This window comes from Talpa occidentalis, unplaced genomic scaffold (genome assembly GCF_014898055.3).
Source record: "Talpa occidentalis isolate TD23 unplaced genomic scaffold, MPIMG_talOcc4v2.1 talOcc4.6, whole genome shotgun sequence".
In the NCBI taxonomy this organism is placed as follows: domain Eukaryota; kingdom Metazoa; phylum Chordata; class Mammalia; order Eulipotyphla; family Talpidae; genus Talpa; species Talpa occidentalis.
This window is the reverse complement of record NW_023604972.1, coordinates 83587493-83604999: the sequence shown is the minus strand read 5'-3', so window position 1 is coordinate 83604999 and position 17507 is coordinate 83587493. Positions and strand designations below refer to the sequence as shown.

Sequence of the window (17507 nt, the reverse complement as noted above, 5' to 3'; positions counted from 1 at the left end):
AATTTTTCAGGTACACCAACATTCAGACCACAGCCCTTCTTGATCCCTGTTATGTGGATTTGTAATTTATGGAATTAAATGGGTTAAATACCATTTATCACCTAAGTACTATATAGAACATTGTTTATATGAGATGAGTTTTAAGTTTAATTTCTCTTAATGAGCTTGTTATGATCTTGATCATAGGTCATCATGCAATTTATCACCATATCTAAGACTCCCTACCTTTTATATCTGAAAGCTCATCATATTTTAACACCTTGATAATTTTTTCTTTGAATTATTAAAGGAGGTTTTAAACATTTATAAAAAGAATCCCACTCAACCTTAGATATTTTTTAATTGATTTCTTGAGTGCTACTACTCATGCCTTGCAGGTCTTATCCAATTTCATATCCTTTCTTGTGAAAATTATACTACTGGAGCACTTTCAAAGGCACCTTGCCTCCCTCCCTGCCCTCCCAAATGGCCCCTGAATCTCTTGTCTTTCCCTCTTGTCTTTCTGCCATTTAAAGGCAGAAAAATCTTGTTAATCCTTTTAGGGACTTTCCCTTTGCTCTGGTTTTTGGTGGGAGGAGTATGGCGGACAAAGAGACTACAAGTAAAACCTTGACATTCCGGAAATGAAATTCTTTCTTTTAACAGCTAAAGAGTATGCATGTGCATATAGAAACTATGTATATAGGCTCATAGGATAGGGCGATCCTGTTATACACTCTTAAAGAATAAAAAGTAGACTAGCATGTGTAAGAGTTTACAAGTTAAATGGCAAATGGTAAATCCAGAAATGTAGGTTGGGGATTATGACACAAATTATTGTTGTTTCACAATACTCATTATCTCTCTTTTTCATAGGAATAAAGTCCTCTTTTTATTTAGGGATGCGATGACAAAAGAATACATCTTCCAGTCTCCCTGTAGTTAGGTGTGACCAGGTGATAGAGTTCTGGAAGACCTTTTGTCTGGGACTGAGTAAGGAGAGCTGACCTGGCTGAAAATTATGTCCTTTTGCCTTTCAATCTTCCTTCTATCTGGAACTTGGACCAATGGCTGGGGCTTCTGTAGTAATCTTGCATCATTAAGTGAGGATGAGGATGGAAGTCAGGCACAAAGGATAGGGAACAGAAGAGTCTTCCACGGAGTTACCACACTAGTTCTGAATTGTCTCTTCTAGGGCTCCTTTACAGTCACAGAATAAACCCTAGTGTCTTTAATCATGGTTCCTTTGGATTTTTTTGTTAGTATAGCTAAATATAATCAATTTTGGTACACATGCTCCCTTGGGGAGTTTTTTAAAATCTGCCAAATGGCCAAGCTGCAGCTCCCAGAAACTTTAGGGATAGAATTCATCAGCATTTTTCAAGCTTCCTTGGTGATTCCAATGTGCAGTCTAGATTGAAACCCTGACTTAGCTGACAGGCCTCATATTTAGCAAGTTCAAGACTCTCCTGGGAAATAGGATGGTTCTTATTTAAAAAATTGGATTTCAGGCCTCACTTTCCAGTGATTTTGGTTCTTGAGGTTTGAAGGCATCCTGGGTGATTCTGAGACAGGCAATCCAGATCACATTTGAAGAAACTGCTTTAGGCAATGGAGAATCTTTGGAAGTTTTAAAGTAAAGAAGTGACAAGATCAGAGGAGAGTTTTAGGAGGATTAGTCTGGATCTAGGGTATGAATTGAAAAGAAGAGGTGAGAGAGTGAAGGCCAGGAGAGACCTACTGGGAAGTACTATGATAGTTGATGGCCTGAGGGGACGTGATTCTGAACAAAGAGGAAGGCCACAGAGGTGGAAAAAAAGCAAAACACTAGACAGTGAAAAAGACAACACGCTATCAGACTTGGTAACTGACAGAATAGGGGTGAGGTATTCTTAGTGCCTAAAGACTATCCTAGGAGTTTGACTTTCTCTGAGCTATTATGAATTTCTACTTTTTGCTTGACCTTAGGTATAGATATTTGTTTGCTATGTATCCACAACTGTTGATCTTGTTAACCTGATTAGAGTTTTCCATTAGATTGGAAATATTTACTTTAAAAATCAGCTCTATTTAGTGGCTCAGATACTTTATCTCAATCAAGAGTCTATTTCACAAATTTTTATATTGGCTTATATGTATGCAGAAAGAATACACATTTGTATATATCTAGACAAGAAATTGATGTTTTTTCATTTGGTTTTTATGTTTTCTTGAAGTCATGACTTACAGAGCAGAGGAAATATGACCAGGCTGATGGTATTGTTTCTGCTCTGGAGCTGTGCTTCATGTAGGTATCTTTCTGGATGAGATGCAGCTTTAAGAGGTGATCTCAGTGGTAAATGATTGTTTATTCAATATAAAGCTGCCATGAAAAAGATAGATGTTGGGGTGATATTTTATTAAATAACTGGAATTTAACATAATTAGTTTATGAGTAATTCTAAAATACACACTGTCTGCTGATTTGGTTGTAATAACAAACACCTGTGCCTCAGACATTGATCCTAGGTATACTCTTTCAGCCCTCTATTATTTAGAAACCAACATATTATAGTTACAAATCAGAAAAAAAATCAAGTGTAATAGAAATGTCATAAAATATAAGCTAATCTAATTTCTGATTTTTACTAACATCTGTATCAAGACACAATTTCTTTTAAGAATAGATTTTAAAATGCCAAATGAGCAATTGAGCCTCACATCCTCACACTTAGCTTGCCACAATAGTGCCGACAAATTTTCCTAAAGTTCTTTTAAATTTTCTCTCTAATTGAAACATTTATTAAGATAGCTTTAACAAGGCGAACATCATTACATCTGCTCACAATATAAAAAAGCTCTCAAGTTCAACAGGCAATGGGAGAATACTTGTCTAGATTGCATATCACATTTAGTTTGTTGCCCTTAACAGTACTTTGCTTTACTCTGGGGGGAATCAGTACTTTGGCACTTGCTCCAATGTGTGCTTATGGTTCATCAGCATCAGCACCATCGAGGAATCACAACCGGCTCTGTTTCCCTACACACCACGGAAAGTACACGCCCTGATGTCAGTTGCCGCGCCTGCTCCTCTAGTATTCTCTCTTGCAGTTGATTTTTGTTCCCCCTTTGGACACTAGTAATTAAATTGGCTAAGGCAAAAGGCTAACCATATTGGGAGTCAGAACATTTATGAACACATTCATTTCATATAGGAAGTATCCTATTCCACGGTCTCAAACCCCAGCCCTAATTAGGAGCTACTGTAACAGGGTGGTCCCCAGGAAAGGGGGAGGTTCCAGCTTCCCTGCCCCACCCAAGGAAGGGTGGAGCTGAGCAGGGAGAGAAGAAGCTGCAGGAAGAGACGGAGGAAGGAAGCAGGATGGAGCAAGGAGACTTGGAGGAGGCGCATGGAGCCTAGAGACACGTGAAGAAACTACGCTTGTCTTTTGGTCGTGGACGGGGTGACACAGATGTGGGTGAGACCCGTGGGGAGGTGACAATGGCAGCTTTTATCTTGATGTTGATTTTGCTCTTTTCCTTCCGGGCTTGTCTGGTTGTTTGTGACCCATTTCTGTGGGTCCCCACTGGAAGATGCTTTAGACTTGTGGCAGGCTTTGGGGCCTTGTTCTGGGCCAATCCCATATGGATGGACTTTTACCCACGAGGGGATGGGTAACTTTGGGTGCTTCATTTAGAAACTAGACTTTTTGCCTTACCTGTGTTGTTTCCTAGTTTAATTAAAGTTCCTTCCCATTAAAGTCTCATATGTTTTGTGTTAATGCGGCGGATGGCAGAACCCATTTAGAATAGGCAGGTTTGCGGGGTTTGGGCTGCCCCTCTCCCTGTCCTATAACACTACAACTTTGGGTACTGAGTAGTCTTCACGCAAGAATGCTAAGAGCACGTGTCAACAGTCCTGGGTAAAACTCTATCCTTGCAGGGCAAAACAACCTAAAGTGTGCTTGCTTTTTTTTTTTTTTTTTTTAAAGATTTATTTATTTATGCATATAAGGGCTGGGGTAGAGCCTGGAGGTGGGAGGTGGGAGAGGATTCACCAGAGATAGAGTGGGGAGCAGAAAAGGCGGAATCAGTGGAATACAGTGCTAAGGGGAGCAGCAGGCAAGACTGGAAAGGTCTGTTGGGCCATGTGCTTTACCTCCCTGGCCGGCAGTGACTGCAGAGAGCTTCATAGTGCTGCAACTTAACCCCTTGGGCCACCAGGGAGGCCCTAAAGTATGCTTTCTATCAAAGGTGGGTCAAAGGAATTCTATGGGTTGAAAAGGTTGTTCCTCTCTCCCCTCCCCCATTCAAATATTGAATGTTGAAGTACTCATCCCCAGTAACCACAGTATGTGGTCTGATTTGGAAATAGGCCTTGCAGGTATATTTACTTGAGTCAGCATAAGGTCATACTAGAGTAGGGTGGGCCCTTAATCCAATACAATTACTGTCTTTACAAAAAGGAAAAAAATTGGACGTGACACATACACACAAGGAGAAAGACACGCGAGGATGAAGACAGAGATACTTCCACAAACCAAGTAACCCCAGGGATTGCCAGCAAACCTCCAGAAATTAGAGGAAAGATCAGATCCTTTCTCCTAGCCCTAGCGAGACCCATCCCTGCCAACACCTTGAGCTTGGACTTCTAGCTTCCATAACTGTGAGGCAAGAAATTTCTGTTGTTTAAGCTACTCAGTTTGAGGTACTTTGTTACTGTAGTCCTAACGAACTCATTCTGAATATTATTAATGGAGATTAAGGGTAGAAAATTTGCAAAGGAGCCGCACAAGACCAGAAACCTGGCTCACAAGAAGCCAAAAGCTGGAGGTGGGAGGGAGGGAGGGAGGTTAGAAGTGATTAACATAGTCGTTAAACCAGCTGTAGAAATGAAAAGTCCTTAGGCCAACTGCTGTAGCAAGTATCAGACTGCTGTAGAAAGGATCTTGAGGTGCAGACCAAAGGTGGGGATATGGAGATTGAAAGCCATTGTAAAGAAATCACTGGTTCTAACAGATCAACCAATTACACCCAAGAAGTAGTTAGGTTAACAAAGTTAACAACTCCACAAAGGAATGAGCCCCTCCCAAAGACAAGACTATATCAGTGCAATTTCTGTATTGGCAAGGGGTAGCAGCCCTTCCGCCAACCTGTGTCAATACAGGAGCTTCTCGCTGCCAACTTCTTCCCTTTGCAGAGCAAAGCTTTCCTGCTGGCCTGTGACTATGCTGACCTTTCTGTTAGCAAACCTGTCCCTTTTGGGGCCAGCTCTTTCTGCCAACTTGTGTCTACGCAAATGTCCTTTCTTTCCGTTTTTATAATAAACCTGCCCTTTTGGATATAACTAGTGCCACTGTCACCTGGGAAACTCTCAGCGTGCAACTGAAAGGGGTGTTCTGGTGAAACTTTTCCCAGAGTTAATCCAAGGACTCCACTGTCCAAACCCAACACTTCTCCAAAACTAACATAGAATAATCTATGGGTAGAGATATAACTCATCTTTCATGATTTGATAAATGAGGGTTAAAATTTTTAGAAGAAAAACATCTGTAATGGGGGAGAGAAATACAGGAGTGGGCAGCCTGGTATGCCTGCCAACCAGTCTCCTTTTACTAACACTTACGGCCTCCTCCACCATGTTTATCAAAGAAAGCTGAGAGCGCTGCCTCCACAGGCACCAAGCTCTTCTGGACTCTACTTCCCCACATAATTGCCTCTGTCTCAGCCAAACTGTTGAGAGGGAGCCTTACCAACTAAAACTGCAGTTCTCTGTTCTCCCTCTCCACTCCCACCTCCTGACTCCTTCGCAAATAGAACAAGGAGTGAACAAGTACCAGCCAGAAGTGGTACAGGAAAAAATAGAACAGAAAAGTTCAAATAGGAATCAAACAAAATAAAAACAGACCAAAAAATAGGGAAAAAAAAACATGAAAAGAGATGTAAGAGAAATGAGAGAAACAGAGCCATGGCTGGTCAGAAATATAATTGCTGGAGAGAAAGACCGGAAACCTTTGCTTATGGATTTCAAAATATTCATTATATGGCTCCAGAAAGTCATTAGGAATTTAAGATTTTTCTTGTGATTATAGTTTGTTCACATGTTGACAAATTATTTCTGGAATTTGATCATCAAACTTCCTTCATAGTGTTTATTTTTTCATAGCTCAGTTCTATAAACAAAGTCTATGTGATTCTACATGTTTTACTACGGAACACCAGACGATGAAGCCAGGAGACGCAGAAGTCATGAGATTCAGTGGCCTTACTGAGATTTAGAGACTACTCGGTGGTTTGTCCAATCTCACACAGCCAATACCTCTTCCAAAAACTTGTAAATATTAAATGATTTATGAACACTCTCAGCTGACACAAATATTTCTAAACTACTTTCAACCCTCAAAATCCCATATTGTTTTAAAAGTATTCAAGAAGAGGCCTTTTGATAGTCATTGGAGAAACTTCAACCTAGAAAATTCCTCAGGAATTTTATAAGAATTTGAGGTAAATAATAATCCAGACCAAGTATTTATTTGAAACGTATTTGATGGATTAATATTTTTAAGTAAATGTATCTTGACCTGTTGAATTTTAAATGTCTTACACTAACTAATCTCCATTAATGATATTAGCATTTACTGTATACTAGGCAACCTACTAAGTGTTTGAAGATATTAACTTATTAAATCCTCACCACAGCCTATGATTTGGACCCACTGTTTATTAGCCCCATTTTACTGATTAAGATACTGAGGCAGAGAGAGAGAGAGGGTATCTTTGGCCAAAAGGTCACACTATTTGTGAGTGGTAGCCCTGAGCTATGAACTCTGGCAGTCTGGGTCCAAACTCCATGTACTTAACCATTGTGCTGGACTGCCACTTACCTTTCCATGAAGCAGTTTCCATCTCAATACATGCAGAAATGCTTCATAAGTGGCAAAGCCATGATTTTATACAGGTCTAATTTGTGAGGGGCTATGTGCTTTCCCATCACTGCATATTGCTTCTCACATTATTATACATAAACGGCACTTTGACTTTCTTCACCAGCCACAGACAGTATGAAGAACCATAACACACCAGCAACCATAACACAAATTCCTGGGGTTTGCTGGAGGCTATTGGCTCCTCTGGGTCACCCCCAGTTTGTGTGCTGTGCTTTTCTCTCTCTACTCTCAGGAGGTAGTATGCTTGATGGAACAGGCACCAGGCCAGGGGCGAGAGACCTGTTCCAGTCTCACAACAGCCTGGGCCGGGCAGAATCTCATCCACAGGTGGGGCATTGTGCTCCTCATTTCTCATACCTGGCTTCCTCAGTCCTCACAACTGCCCCATGAGTGAGCAGGAGAACTAACTTACAGTGAATTAAGATTCAGAGAGTTAGGTGACTCCATCGAGTTTGCAGAAAAGGACAGTATTCAGTGTAGGTCTGCTTGGCTTCAAAAACTTCACATATACTTGACAAAAGTTGCCTTGAAAATCACTTTAATACTATAAACCTCAGACTCCTCAAATAGAAAACAAGGAAATTGTGCTAAATTGTGCCAGGAATCCTGGGATTCTTTGAAGGTGTCTCATAAGTCATTTTTTTTTTTTTTTTTTTATTTTTTTTTTTTTTTTAAAAGTGACAGTCTTTTATTTATTTATTTATTTATTTGTTTTGTTTATACAAGCACTGGGTACAGTCAGAAGCGCGGGAGGGTGAGAGAATCCACCAGAGCCAGAGCGGGGAGCAGAACAGGCAGAAGGACCGAAGTACACTGCTGAGGGGAGCAGCGGGCGGCAGGAGAGGTCTGCGCGCCATGTGGGACCCTCCTCCGGTGGCCGGGAAGCAGCCGGGGATCGAACTGGCGCCGCAGAGGCCGCGGGCAGCTTCGCAACCCAGCGCTCAACCGCTGCGCCACCGGGGAGGCCCTCATAAGTCATTTTATGAAGGAAAACCAAGGCGATAGGGCATCTGCCTCTGATGTGATGCACGTGTGCATGTGTACGCACACACGCACACACCCCCCCCCCCACACACACACAGACACAGACCAGCAGTGCAGAGCAGTGCCCCTTTGACCTGCCTTTCCACATTTACATTGAAGTGAAGATTCTGATGCTAAAACCAGTTTGGGAACCACTCTGCTACTGATCTTTATGGCTCCTTTGCCTTTAATGCCTAGGGGAGAATCAGGGTTGTAAAACTGGCAAATCAAGCAGTCACGGTAGACCTGGGATTCATTCACCTTGTTGCCTCTATCTAGAAAGCATCCAATGCCTTTGTAAGAGAAGGTTGTGCCCCATCTTTGCTGATCTAAACAAAGTTTGAGAAAGTGTTGATTATGTCTGTGGTGATGGCTTTTTTTCCCAGGACAAGCTAGTGAGAAATAGTCTGTTTTTCCCCCTTGTGGCTACCATTATTTGAAGGTTTCCATTGGTCAGGGATGGGAAGCAATGTAGCATTTACAGTCTGTTTAAGTCAAACTCACTCTTTTTCTTTCTTTTTCTCTCTATTGTGCTTTATCCTCTTTTCACCCTGTTTACCCTCAACCCTGTGGCCCTCCACTGTCCCAAAGCCAGGTGGTAGACAGGAATGGGGATGCTCTATGTTGGTAAGAAATTAGTAAATTCATTTATTCAGTCAAATTCTGCCCCACCCCCACTGGTTCTTAGATGCTAGCTCTCAAGTAGGCATCTCGATGAATGAAGACCCATGTATCCCCTACTGCCTCACATTCCAACGAGCTCATATTCCTTGCACTAAAATCTACTGAAGAAAAGAATAAAGCCAGCAAAAGGCCAAGTGTTAATCATGGTGATGATGATCACACCTTTCTTAACACACTTGAGGTAAACTTTACATGACATACATTGCACTCATTTTATGCTCACAAATCAAAGATCTTTAGCAAATACACAGTTGTACAATCATCTCCACGCTTAAAGTCTGGAATAGTTCCACTCCCCTCACCAAACCCTAAGCATTTGCCACCTCAGATGTAGGCAGCCACCAATCTACTTTCTGCTTCTTAGAGACTTGCTTTTCCTGAGTATTTCATATAAATGGAAATATGTGGTATTTTGTGACGGGCTTCTTTCACTTAGCATACTCTTTTTAAGGTTCATCCATATGTTAACATGTCTCAGTACTTTGTTCCTTTTTACATAACACATTTTTGAATGGCAGTTTTATATAGAGGGAAGATCGTGGGTTTCAGAAACATGCAAATGTGGAACTGAATAAAAGTTGTACCACTTGTTAAGGGCATGTTCCTTAACCTCTGTGAGACTCATTGTAGAACAGGGACAATAATCTCTCCCTCAGAGAATTATTCTGTGACTTACCTGGATAATGCTGGCTAAGAAAGGACCCTCAATAAATCTAGTCTCTACATATCCCAAGAAATTTTGCTTTTCTTCTCTCTGCTTCACATTTTAAAATAATTCCTACAGCCTCCCTATAGGCCTTTGGATCAAGCTTAAAATAAAAGTCCGCATCTCAATATCAGGAATGGAATTCCACCAAGGGGGATTATACCCTTCATTAATGGAGCCCAGATGGTGAATAGCTAAAGGGATTTCCTTTAGTCATGTTGCTGTCATTTTCTACAAAGATGGTTAAGTTGTGTTTATGATTTTAAGGAGAAACAGATCCTACCCTAGAACATTTTATAGAGTCCAGTCTTACCTTTGCAAGACTTTAAGAACAACATAGTTTCCCACCAATTCTTGTAAAAACTGTTCTCATTAACAGCAACTCTCAGATACCAGAAACAAGCAGCAAAGAGCAACGCAACCCCGAGTAAATAAAAATCCCCCCAGTTCCTTGAATTTCAACTCAGCCAACAGTTTCAGACTTTTTCTTTTCTAACTTTAGAACATGGATTCTATGTGTGTAGCAAAATAGACTAAACTGAGTGCCTTGTTCATTTCTTCAGTCCTTATTTTCTAATTAGAACATGCCATCATTTGAGTTCTAATTTAAGGAGATCCTGGATAGAACCCATCATATACTCTTGGACACAAAGTTTACAAGCGTGCTACCTCTCAAACTGAGCATTAAGTTCTCTGTTCTAAATTTTCTTTTCCTTCCAAGTAATTGTTTCTCCACAGTCTTTACTTCACACTATTCCCCTTCATGATTCTGATTTTTTCTTCACACCTTGTCTTGGATTTATCAGAGCTGTGTTTCTCCCCCCAATTCCTGAAAAACTTAATTCCCTTCCACCTCCTGGATTTTCTCCCAAATTCACTTCCCTTTAAGAACACTCTCACCACTAAAGTAGAAAAGGATAGTCCTTAAAATATTTCTACCAAAGTAGATTTGTAACATATTTTGTTTCTCTCTCCCTTTGAGATTAGCAAAGTGTATCTTTTTTGATGCTATAAAATTTTTTCATGGTATGAAACACCTTTTGTCAGATGTAAACTACTGATAAGTATATAGCTCTCTAGTCTTTATGTAATAATTATAATATGATTCATATTAAAGATAGCAAACAGTGATTCTTTCAAATCTGTAAATTAGATCTAATTCCTACAACTGCTCAATGTACAACATTATGTATCTGACTAAACTTAAACTTCTATCACAATAATGCCATATTCACACAAACAGAAAAAAAAAGCTATATCCAGACTGACTGAAACACTTAAATTAATGTGTTTATGTAAGGATTCCTGTTTCCTTACTCTATGTACTCATCTGAAAATAGGAACTGTTAAATTCCATGACTAACTTTTCTTCCAATCCTGAGAGATTAGGAAAGAGGGGTTGGGGTTCTAAGAGAGAAGTTTTCATTCACTGTATTACCACCTAAAGTAGGTTTGGGAATCCATTAGGTGTGATGAAAATAATTGGGGGTGCGGGCATAAACAGCTTAGGTTTAGTTAGATTAGTGAATTGTTCCAATCTTTAAGATTTTCCTATGTGAAAACTTCCCTTTCACACACTACAATGAAGAGTGTAATTTATATCCAAGGCTTTATTTTAGGGATTTCATTTTAAATGGTATCATAGGAATTTATCTCATGGTATAAATAGTTTAGTAAATCTGGGCTTTAGCAAAGATTTTCTCTCTACTGCACAGGCCTTTTGTGCCTGTGGATATCTAACAGTAGATGACAAAATAATCTTGAGGCAGGATGATTTAATTTCAGTTTGATGCCAAAACATTCTGTAGAAAATTCTTTAGCTATGAATTTCAATTATGTCGTCAGCATATTGAAAGTTAATTTTTTTTTTTTAAAAATCACATAATGGCCAAAAACCTTTGGTTTGTGATTTGGTTTGTTTTTAGCTCTCAAGAGAATCCTGATCTCAGGGTGGCTGGTTAATATCCCATATTTGCAGTGATCATCTCGAGGCCTTGCTACCATAAATACCTGCCCGCCTCCAAGCATCATGTGCAAGAATTACCAAACAATGTCAAGAGTCTCCTACCCTGAGATGGCAGCGAGTTTTTGGTGTGCCTGCCGGGCCATTTCACAGCCTTTGGTCCTCGTCTTGTGCATTTCCGCCCGGAGTGAGGGGCAGCTAACCGAGACATCCCCAATGGAAATGACCAGCTCTCGGTACAGAGCCACTTGCGTGTTGAACTCTTGGACAAGCTGGAAAAGAAGCGAGTTTCTTTCAAAAAGCACGTACCAGAAAGTTTTCTGTTAGTGTTCATGACAGGGGTTCTTGCTGATCCCCGAGCCACCCCCCCAAATCTCTTGCTAAGACGACTAAAATTGATGAAAGATTAAGGCACAAAGATGGTAAATTCGCTTTGCCCAGGGGCTGTTTTTCATCAGCATGTCAGCTCATGGAAGCTGTATTTTCAGACCAACTTGCCCTGACCCATTCAGACTCAGTTTCTGAAGAGCATATTTGGAGAGTACCATGCCACTCCCAGGTCACTAGAGAATTAGTGCCGGGAACTCCCGCACAGTTCGCTCCCCTATACACATATTAGGTTATGGATTAGAAGTTGCAGGGAAGGAAAAAAAAAAAAAAAAGAAGAAGAAGAAGTTGCAGGGGATAAAGAACAAGGTAGATTGCAATTGCCAAATCACTCAGACTGATCCGCGCGGGCGCCAAAGCCTAACCGGAAGACCCGCCACAGCCTCTGCACTGGAACCTACGTCCCCTCCGCAGCGCTTAGTGCGCTCTGTTTGGGTTTGTTTGCTACTATCTCCCATAAAGCAACAGCCCCACCTTCCTTTTCTCCCTCCCTGTTGAGCGAGCCGGTTCACCGTGTCTCTCGCATCTACCGTTCTCTGGGGGTGGGAAGAGGCACGACCTACAGCCGCTGACCCCAAGACCCTTGGCGTGGCACTTCTTTGCAGGGTCATTACGACCTGGGTATCACGCTGAATCGGGGACTGCAGATTTAAAAATAGTGCATGTGCACGTGATCGGCATGGAGGAGCCGAGGGTGGGGGACTGGCTGGCACTCAAGCAAATGATTAACATACACAATTTCCCTACCCCCGCTCCGGAAAAAAAAAAAAAAAAAAAAAAAAAACACGCAGTTTTTTGTTTTTTTTAACCTACCATCTTGCAGTCGTCCAGGGCTCTTTGGGTTTTGTAGGTGTTTTCCGAGCCGCTGCCCCTGCGCTCCCAATCCCCGCTCTGCAGGGGAGGCTTGCTGATTTGGAAGATCGAGGAGCGGGTGGACCGGCTGGGGCGCTTTTTGCGCCCATTCGGTGCAGAACTCATGCATACACATCCACCAAGCCAAAGCCACTGGTGCAGTGCGCCCCGGCGCGGGCGGCCCGGTCTTTGCCCTGCGCGCCGCCGCCAAGTAACCAGAGCCGGGACCCGAGGCGCGGCGCTCACAGGCTTGGGGCTGCCTGCGCGCGTGGGTAACCTTCAGCTTGAAGGAGAGCCGAGGAAGCGTTGGCCGTGCCGTGCAGCATTGCTTCCACTAGCAGCGAGGAAGGGGCTCGTTCAAGTTCTGCTCAGCAGCATTGCCGGCCCTGTCCCGGGAGCTGGGCACTGGCGCGGGCTCGCACCACCTTTCCGTTGGCATGAATTGCAGCCCTGGGCGAGAAGGAACGCGCCGCCCGGCGGTACCGAGTTTCCATTCAGATGGGGGAGCAGCTTTCAAAGCCTGCGCTTCAAGGGGGTTGGGGGACGGGTGTCGCGCTTGCTCCAGTGTCTTCTCGCAGCTGCCCTCGGTTGTCTTTGCCGGCCCTCCCTCCCCTGTCGCCAGGCCTGCAAGCGCTGGCAGTCCCAGAAGCAAGCAATTGGCTCTAATCGGCTGCCTTGATCCGACGTCTCTACGGGTTAGTCTCTTTGAGGATCCCAAATGAATCCGTGGCGGGACTGGCAGACGCAGGGAATCGGTCTGGCTGACGTTGTTCGCGGCCCAGCACATTGATAGGATGGGAATACTAATGTGATCCGTCCATACAACCCACTTCCCCCTCCACAGTTTATGCACTTATCCAATCAAATCCCCGGAAACATCAATTGCAATATTACTTCATCTGTCTATTATTAGAAAAGAAAAAGTGTCATCAGAGTAGAGCACATTGCCACATGCTGGGTCCTAAACACGGATTTCAGACCAAGCAGCGTGGGCTTGAGGCCCGCACCATCCCAGACTGTCTGGTGCCTCAGATATCATAGGATCCCAAAGGAGGGGGATGTGAGGCATTTGCTTCAAAAGCAAGATCTCTTGATAATATGAAAGGAAAGCTGTCTTCCTTGAGCTTTTGGGTTTTTTTTTTTTTTTTTTTTTTTTTTTTGTCTTTCTTAGTAGGGCCAGAGGGGCAGAATGCACAGAGGCACTCTACCTCACCTCATTCAGTCCAGTGTTAGCCAGTAAAGCTCTTGGTCTGGTGTTCCAGTCTCAGCTGCCAGTGTTTCCCAGTAGAGACTTGAATAAGTTAGACTCAACAGACCTGCTGAGGTCTAAACCACCCTCTTTCATCAGTGACTGAGTAACTCAGAGACCAATGGAGGTGGCCCAGGAAAATGGAGAGGATGCTGGCATGAATGGACTAAGGTCCTGGAGCAGTTAAGTTCACCCTTCTCACTGACATCCTAAGATACTTGTGGAAGGAGAAGAGGTGGAGTGGGCATTCAACTTCAGTGCCCTAAGATGCTTGCTCCCAAGAATGAGTTAGAGGGGACAGTTAAAAGAGGTCTGAGACGGGAATTAAAGCCTAGTGAAGAACATATTGGAGGTTCCTGGTCAATCTTTTAAAGAGATATGGAGTATAATACACAAAGATGGAGATCCAGAAATAGCCAGGAAGTCCAACAACCTAAGGACGGTATCTCTAGAATTTTTTTTTTATTTTTTACAAGACAGTAAGCATAATGGAATGATGTGGTATAAAAAAGCATAAAAAGACAATATTTGGTTTTTGTCCCAGTTCCTGGCACAGAGCTCCTAAAACTCTTGGAATTTCCTGATTATAAAGGTGATGGGGCTTCTTGTCACCAGAAAGATCAAGTCTTGATTATAGGTTTGCAACTTTCAACCTGAGCCCTACCCCACCTCCCTTCTACTACCTTCTGGGAAGGCAAGAAGAGCTAGAGATTGATTCAGTCCTGAATAGTCAATGATCTGATAAGTCATGGCTATGTAAAGAAACCTCCATTAAAAACTGTTAAATGACAAGTTCCGGGAGCTTCTGAGTTGATGAAACTATGAGTGTTGGAGGACAAACCCCCCCCCCCCCCCGCCCATACCTTGGCCCATAGGTGTCCTCCTGGGGCTATTTGCAAGTTGTATCCTTTATAATTAATGGATAAGTAAAGTACTTTCCTGATTCTGTGAGTCATCCTAGCAAATTATCAAATCAGAGGGATGGTTGCTGGGAACCCCTTAATTTGAAACCCAGTTGAACAGAAGTGTGGGTAACCTGGAGATATGATATTTGTAACCGGTTTCTGAAGTGAGGCCAATCTCGTGGGACTGAGTCCTTAAGCCTGTGGGCTCTGGTGCTAACTCCTGGCCGGTGCTGGAGAGCTGGAGAAGTACTGTTGAAAATGACACCGTATATTGAGGAAGAAGAGAATGATAGTCAGCTGCACTTGTACATTGTCTCACAAAAGATGGAGTGTCGTTTTTCTCTAATAAACAATAGGGCAGCAAAGCATCAGTCTCCACTTGAGACCTCCATGTGCTGTGATCCTGTGGGCGCATAGATGATGCAGACACCAGGGTGAGAGACTCTTCTGTTAGCTAAGTCTCCCGAACTACAGAAGATAAAAGAGATTAACTCGTAGTCAGCTCTATGTTCAATTTTCTCTCTACTCATGTGTAGGGAGGAGAGGTTGAGGACACACAAGGTGATTTGTGGGGATTTGCTGAGTGGTGGGGATGCTAAGGAGTAAGGTTACCGGGGGCTCGGGTGCTTTAAGGTACGATGGATAATATTAATCTGTAAATGAATACTGAGCTGCTGAACTTAAAGAACTTTAACCCAAGATTGGCAGAACTTTGGAGAACGAGAGAAAAGGGACTGCATTTTACATGTGTGTGGACATAGACAGGATGCTGGAGAACAGCCTTCTGGAAATCTTTGCCACCCTCTGATATTTTATCCTCTTTTCATGCAAAGAAATAGTGACTGTCACCATTTTGAATCACATCGAAACTCCTCAGTAGTAGGTTTCTACTCCAGCAACAGCCATCTGGTGTATACTCCCCCCTTCTGCCTAGAGACAATTTCAGCAAAATAAAAGGAAAAAAAGACAACATGATTTTGCTGGCTTGTTTCTATGCCATTTTTCTTGCGGGAGGTGGTGATGTGTTGCGGGGGGAAGGATGGGTCAAACACAATACCACCTCTGAAGGATGATATAGATTTGGAACCCACAGGGAATTAAGTGGAAATTGTCATGTGTAGCTCTCCCTTGGCCTTCCCTGATACATGGCTCAGACCATTTTTCTGAGAAGGGAAGAAATAGCATCATTCCCAGAGCTGTCTCTCTCAGGGACAAATGCTGTAATCAGAATAGCAGCAGGCAGGCTTAGTTCCCTCACCTTCCCCCACATTCAAAACAGTATGAATTTACATTCCTGGGGCTGTCTGCCAAGTGCAAGGGTAAAGTGCAACTGGAAATCCCAACAACAAGGCCACACTTCCTGGTGATCCAGACCTGGTTCTGGCCTCCCCCAGCCCCCATCACAGGTCCTCTGCACGTATATGGCGGTGACCCAAGGCACATCCTAGATTCATTCCACTACAACATTCACCTTAGGTTTCATGTTCTCTCTGTGATAATTTTAGAGAATTAATTTTGACTTGACACTTTTGTTTGATTGAAATCTTTTTAGTGATGATTAGTTTAGAGTGAAACAAGCACTGCTGCTAAGAAACTGGTAAGTTTCTTCAAATTGGTGCTACAAGGAACCATAGCGAGAACCAGAGAGCTGCACCTCCAACTGGGCAGGCTCTTGTGAAAGGACATGGTGGGAGGCGGGTTTCATCTGGGAGAAAGTTCGAAGAGAGGCAAAATGAAAAACAGTGTCTGTGTGGGTCTGTGACAGAGGCAGAGAGAAATACATTAAGATGCTGGTTTCTGAGAGCTTGAGAGATATGTAGGGAATGAATAAGTTTCTGTTGGTGTCAAGAGGTTAAGTTATTGTGAAGAATTTAGGGACTAAAATAATGAATGATTATTTCTATTGAGAACAAGAGGAAGCACAATATTCGGAGAATTTTCGCAAATGTTCTTGAATGGTTTTGTTTATGTGTAGTTCCAGGTTTGGTAACTTCTAAGGTTTATGTAATTTGGGGTCTGTCTTTGATAAACAAAATCCAGAATTTTAAACATAAGATTAGATACCTGGTCTTGGAAGGAGCCTGTAAATGAGGGTGCCTGAAGTTAGGGCTTTATTACCTTCATAGGAAATTCCCACATTTGGGGTCTACTCTTTGCAGAGTGTCACCTTACATTTCTCGTGAGAAATCAGTCTTCTCACTTTTTGTCACATGGCTTATGGGTGGGCACATGGCTCAGGCCTAACCAATAAGAGTACTATATTCTATGGCCACAATAGCTAGTTTAACAATGGGCGTGAGATTGAAGCTAGACCAATGAACTTGGTTTAGGATAGGAAGGCAGTAATTGAGAAACGAAATTTAATTTTCTTTGGCTAACAATAATATGCATGATTTTGGGTCACAATGCAAAGCAAACACACCCAAAGGACTAATCTGATGTCTACCTTTGACTTCCTACACTTTTGAAGGAGCAGACTTGGGGGCTGAACTCCAGTGTTCTGATGAACAGTCATGCAAGCTAATCGTGGAGTGGGAGTTAATGTTAGCTCCGAATGGCATGCTCCACACTATTTAGAGCTTCTAGTGCAAAACAGAAAAATTTGATCCTGATGCTGGTTTGGACAAGGACAAAAAAGGACCATTGTCACTTCTTGATTATTAATAAGAGGTAAGTGATGCTTTAAAAGATTAATTTGGCAGTTATAGGTAGGATGTGTCGGAATGAAGAGATAGTGAAACCATTTATGAGGCTATGAAAATAACCTAAGTGGAGGAAGACCTGACTGTGCCAGTAAGAATCAGGGAGTTTAAGAGGATTTTAAGGTCAGAGC

The 17507-nt window shown here is 42.5% G+C and overlaps 1 protein-coding gene across 2 annotated transcripts in view; it reads right to left on the bottom strand.

The window, feature by feature from the left end:
* The window catches only part of RGS7BP (regulator of G protein signaling 7 binding protein), a 91138-nt gene extending 78091 nt beyond the window's left edge, over positions 1 to 13047 (bottom strand). Inside the window, exons 1-2 of one of the 2 annotated variants that reach the window (XM_037530024.2) lie at positions 12482 to 13047; positions 11387 to 11553 (exon numbers count right to left, since the gene is read on the bottom strand). In XM_037530024.2, coding sequence (XP_037385921.1) covers positions 11387 to 11553; positions 12482 to 12646 — 332 coding nt within the window. In that variant the 5' untranslated portion in view covers positions 12647 to 13047. The remainder of the gene's footprint in view (positions 1 to 11386; positions 11554 to 12481) is intronic. The other variant, XM_037530025.1, reaches the window with a different exon arrangement.
* Positions 13048 to 17507: the final 4460 nt, after the last annotated feature.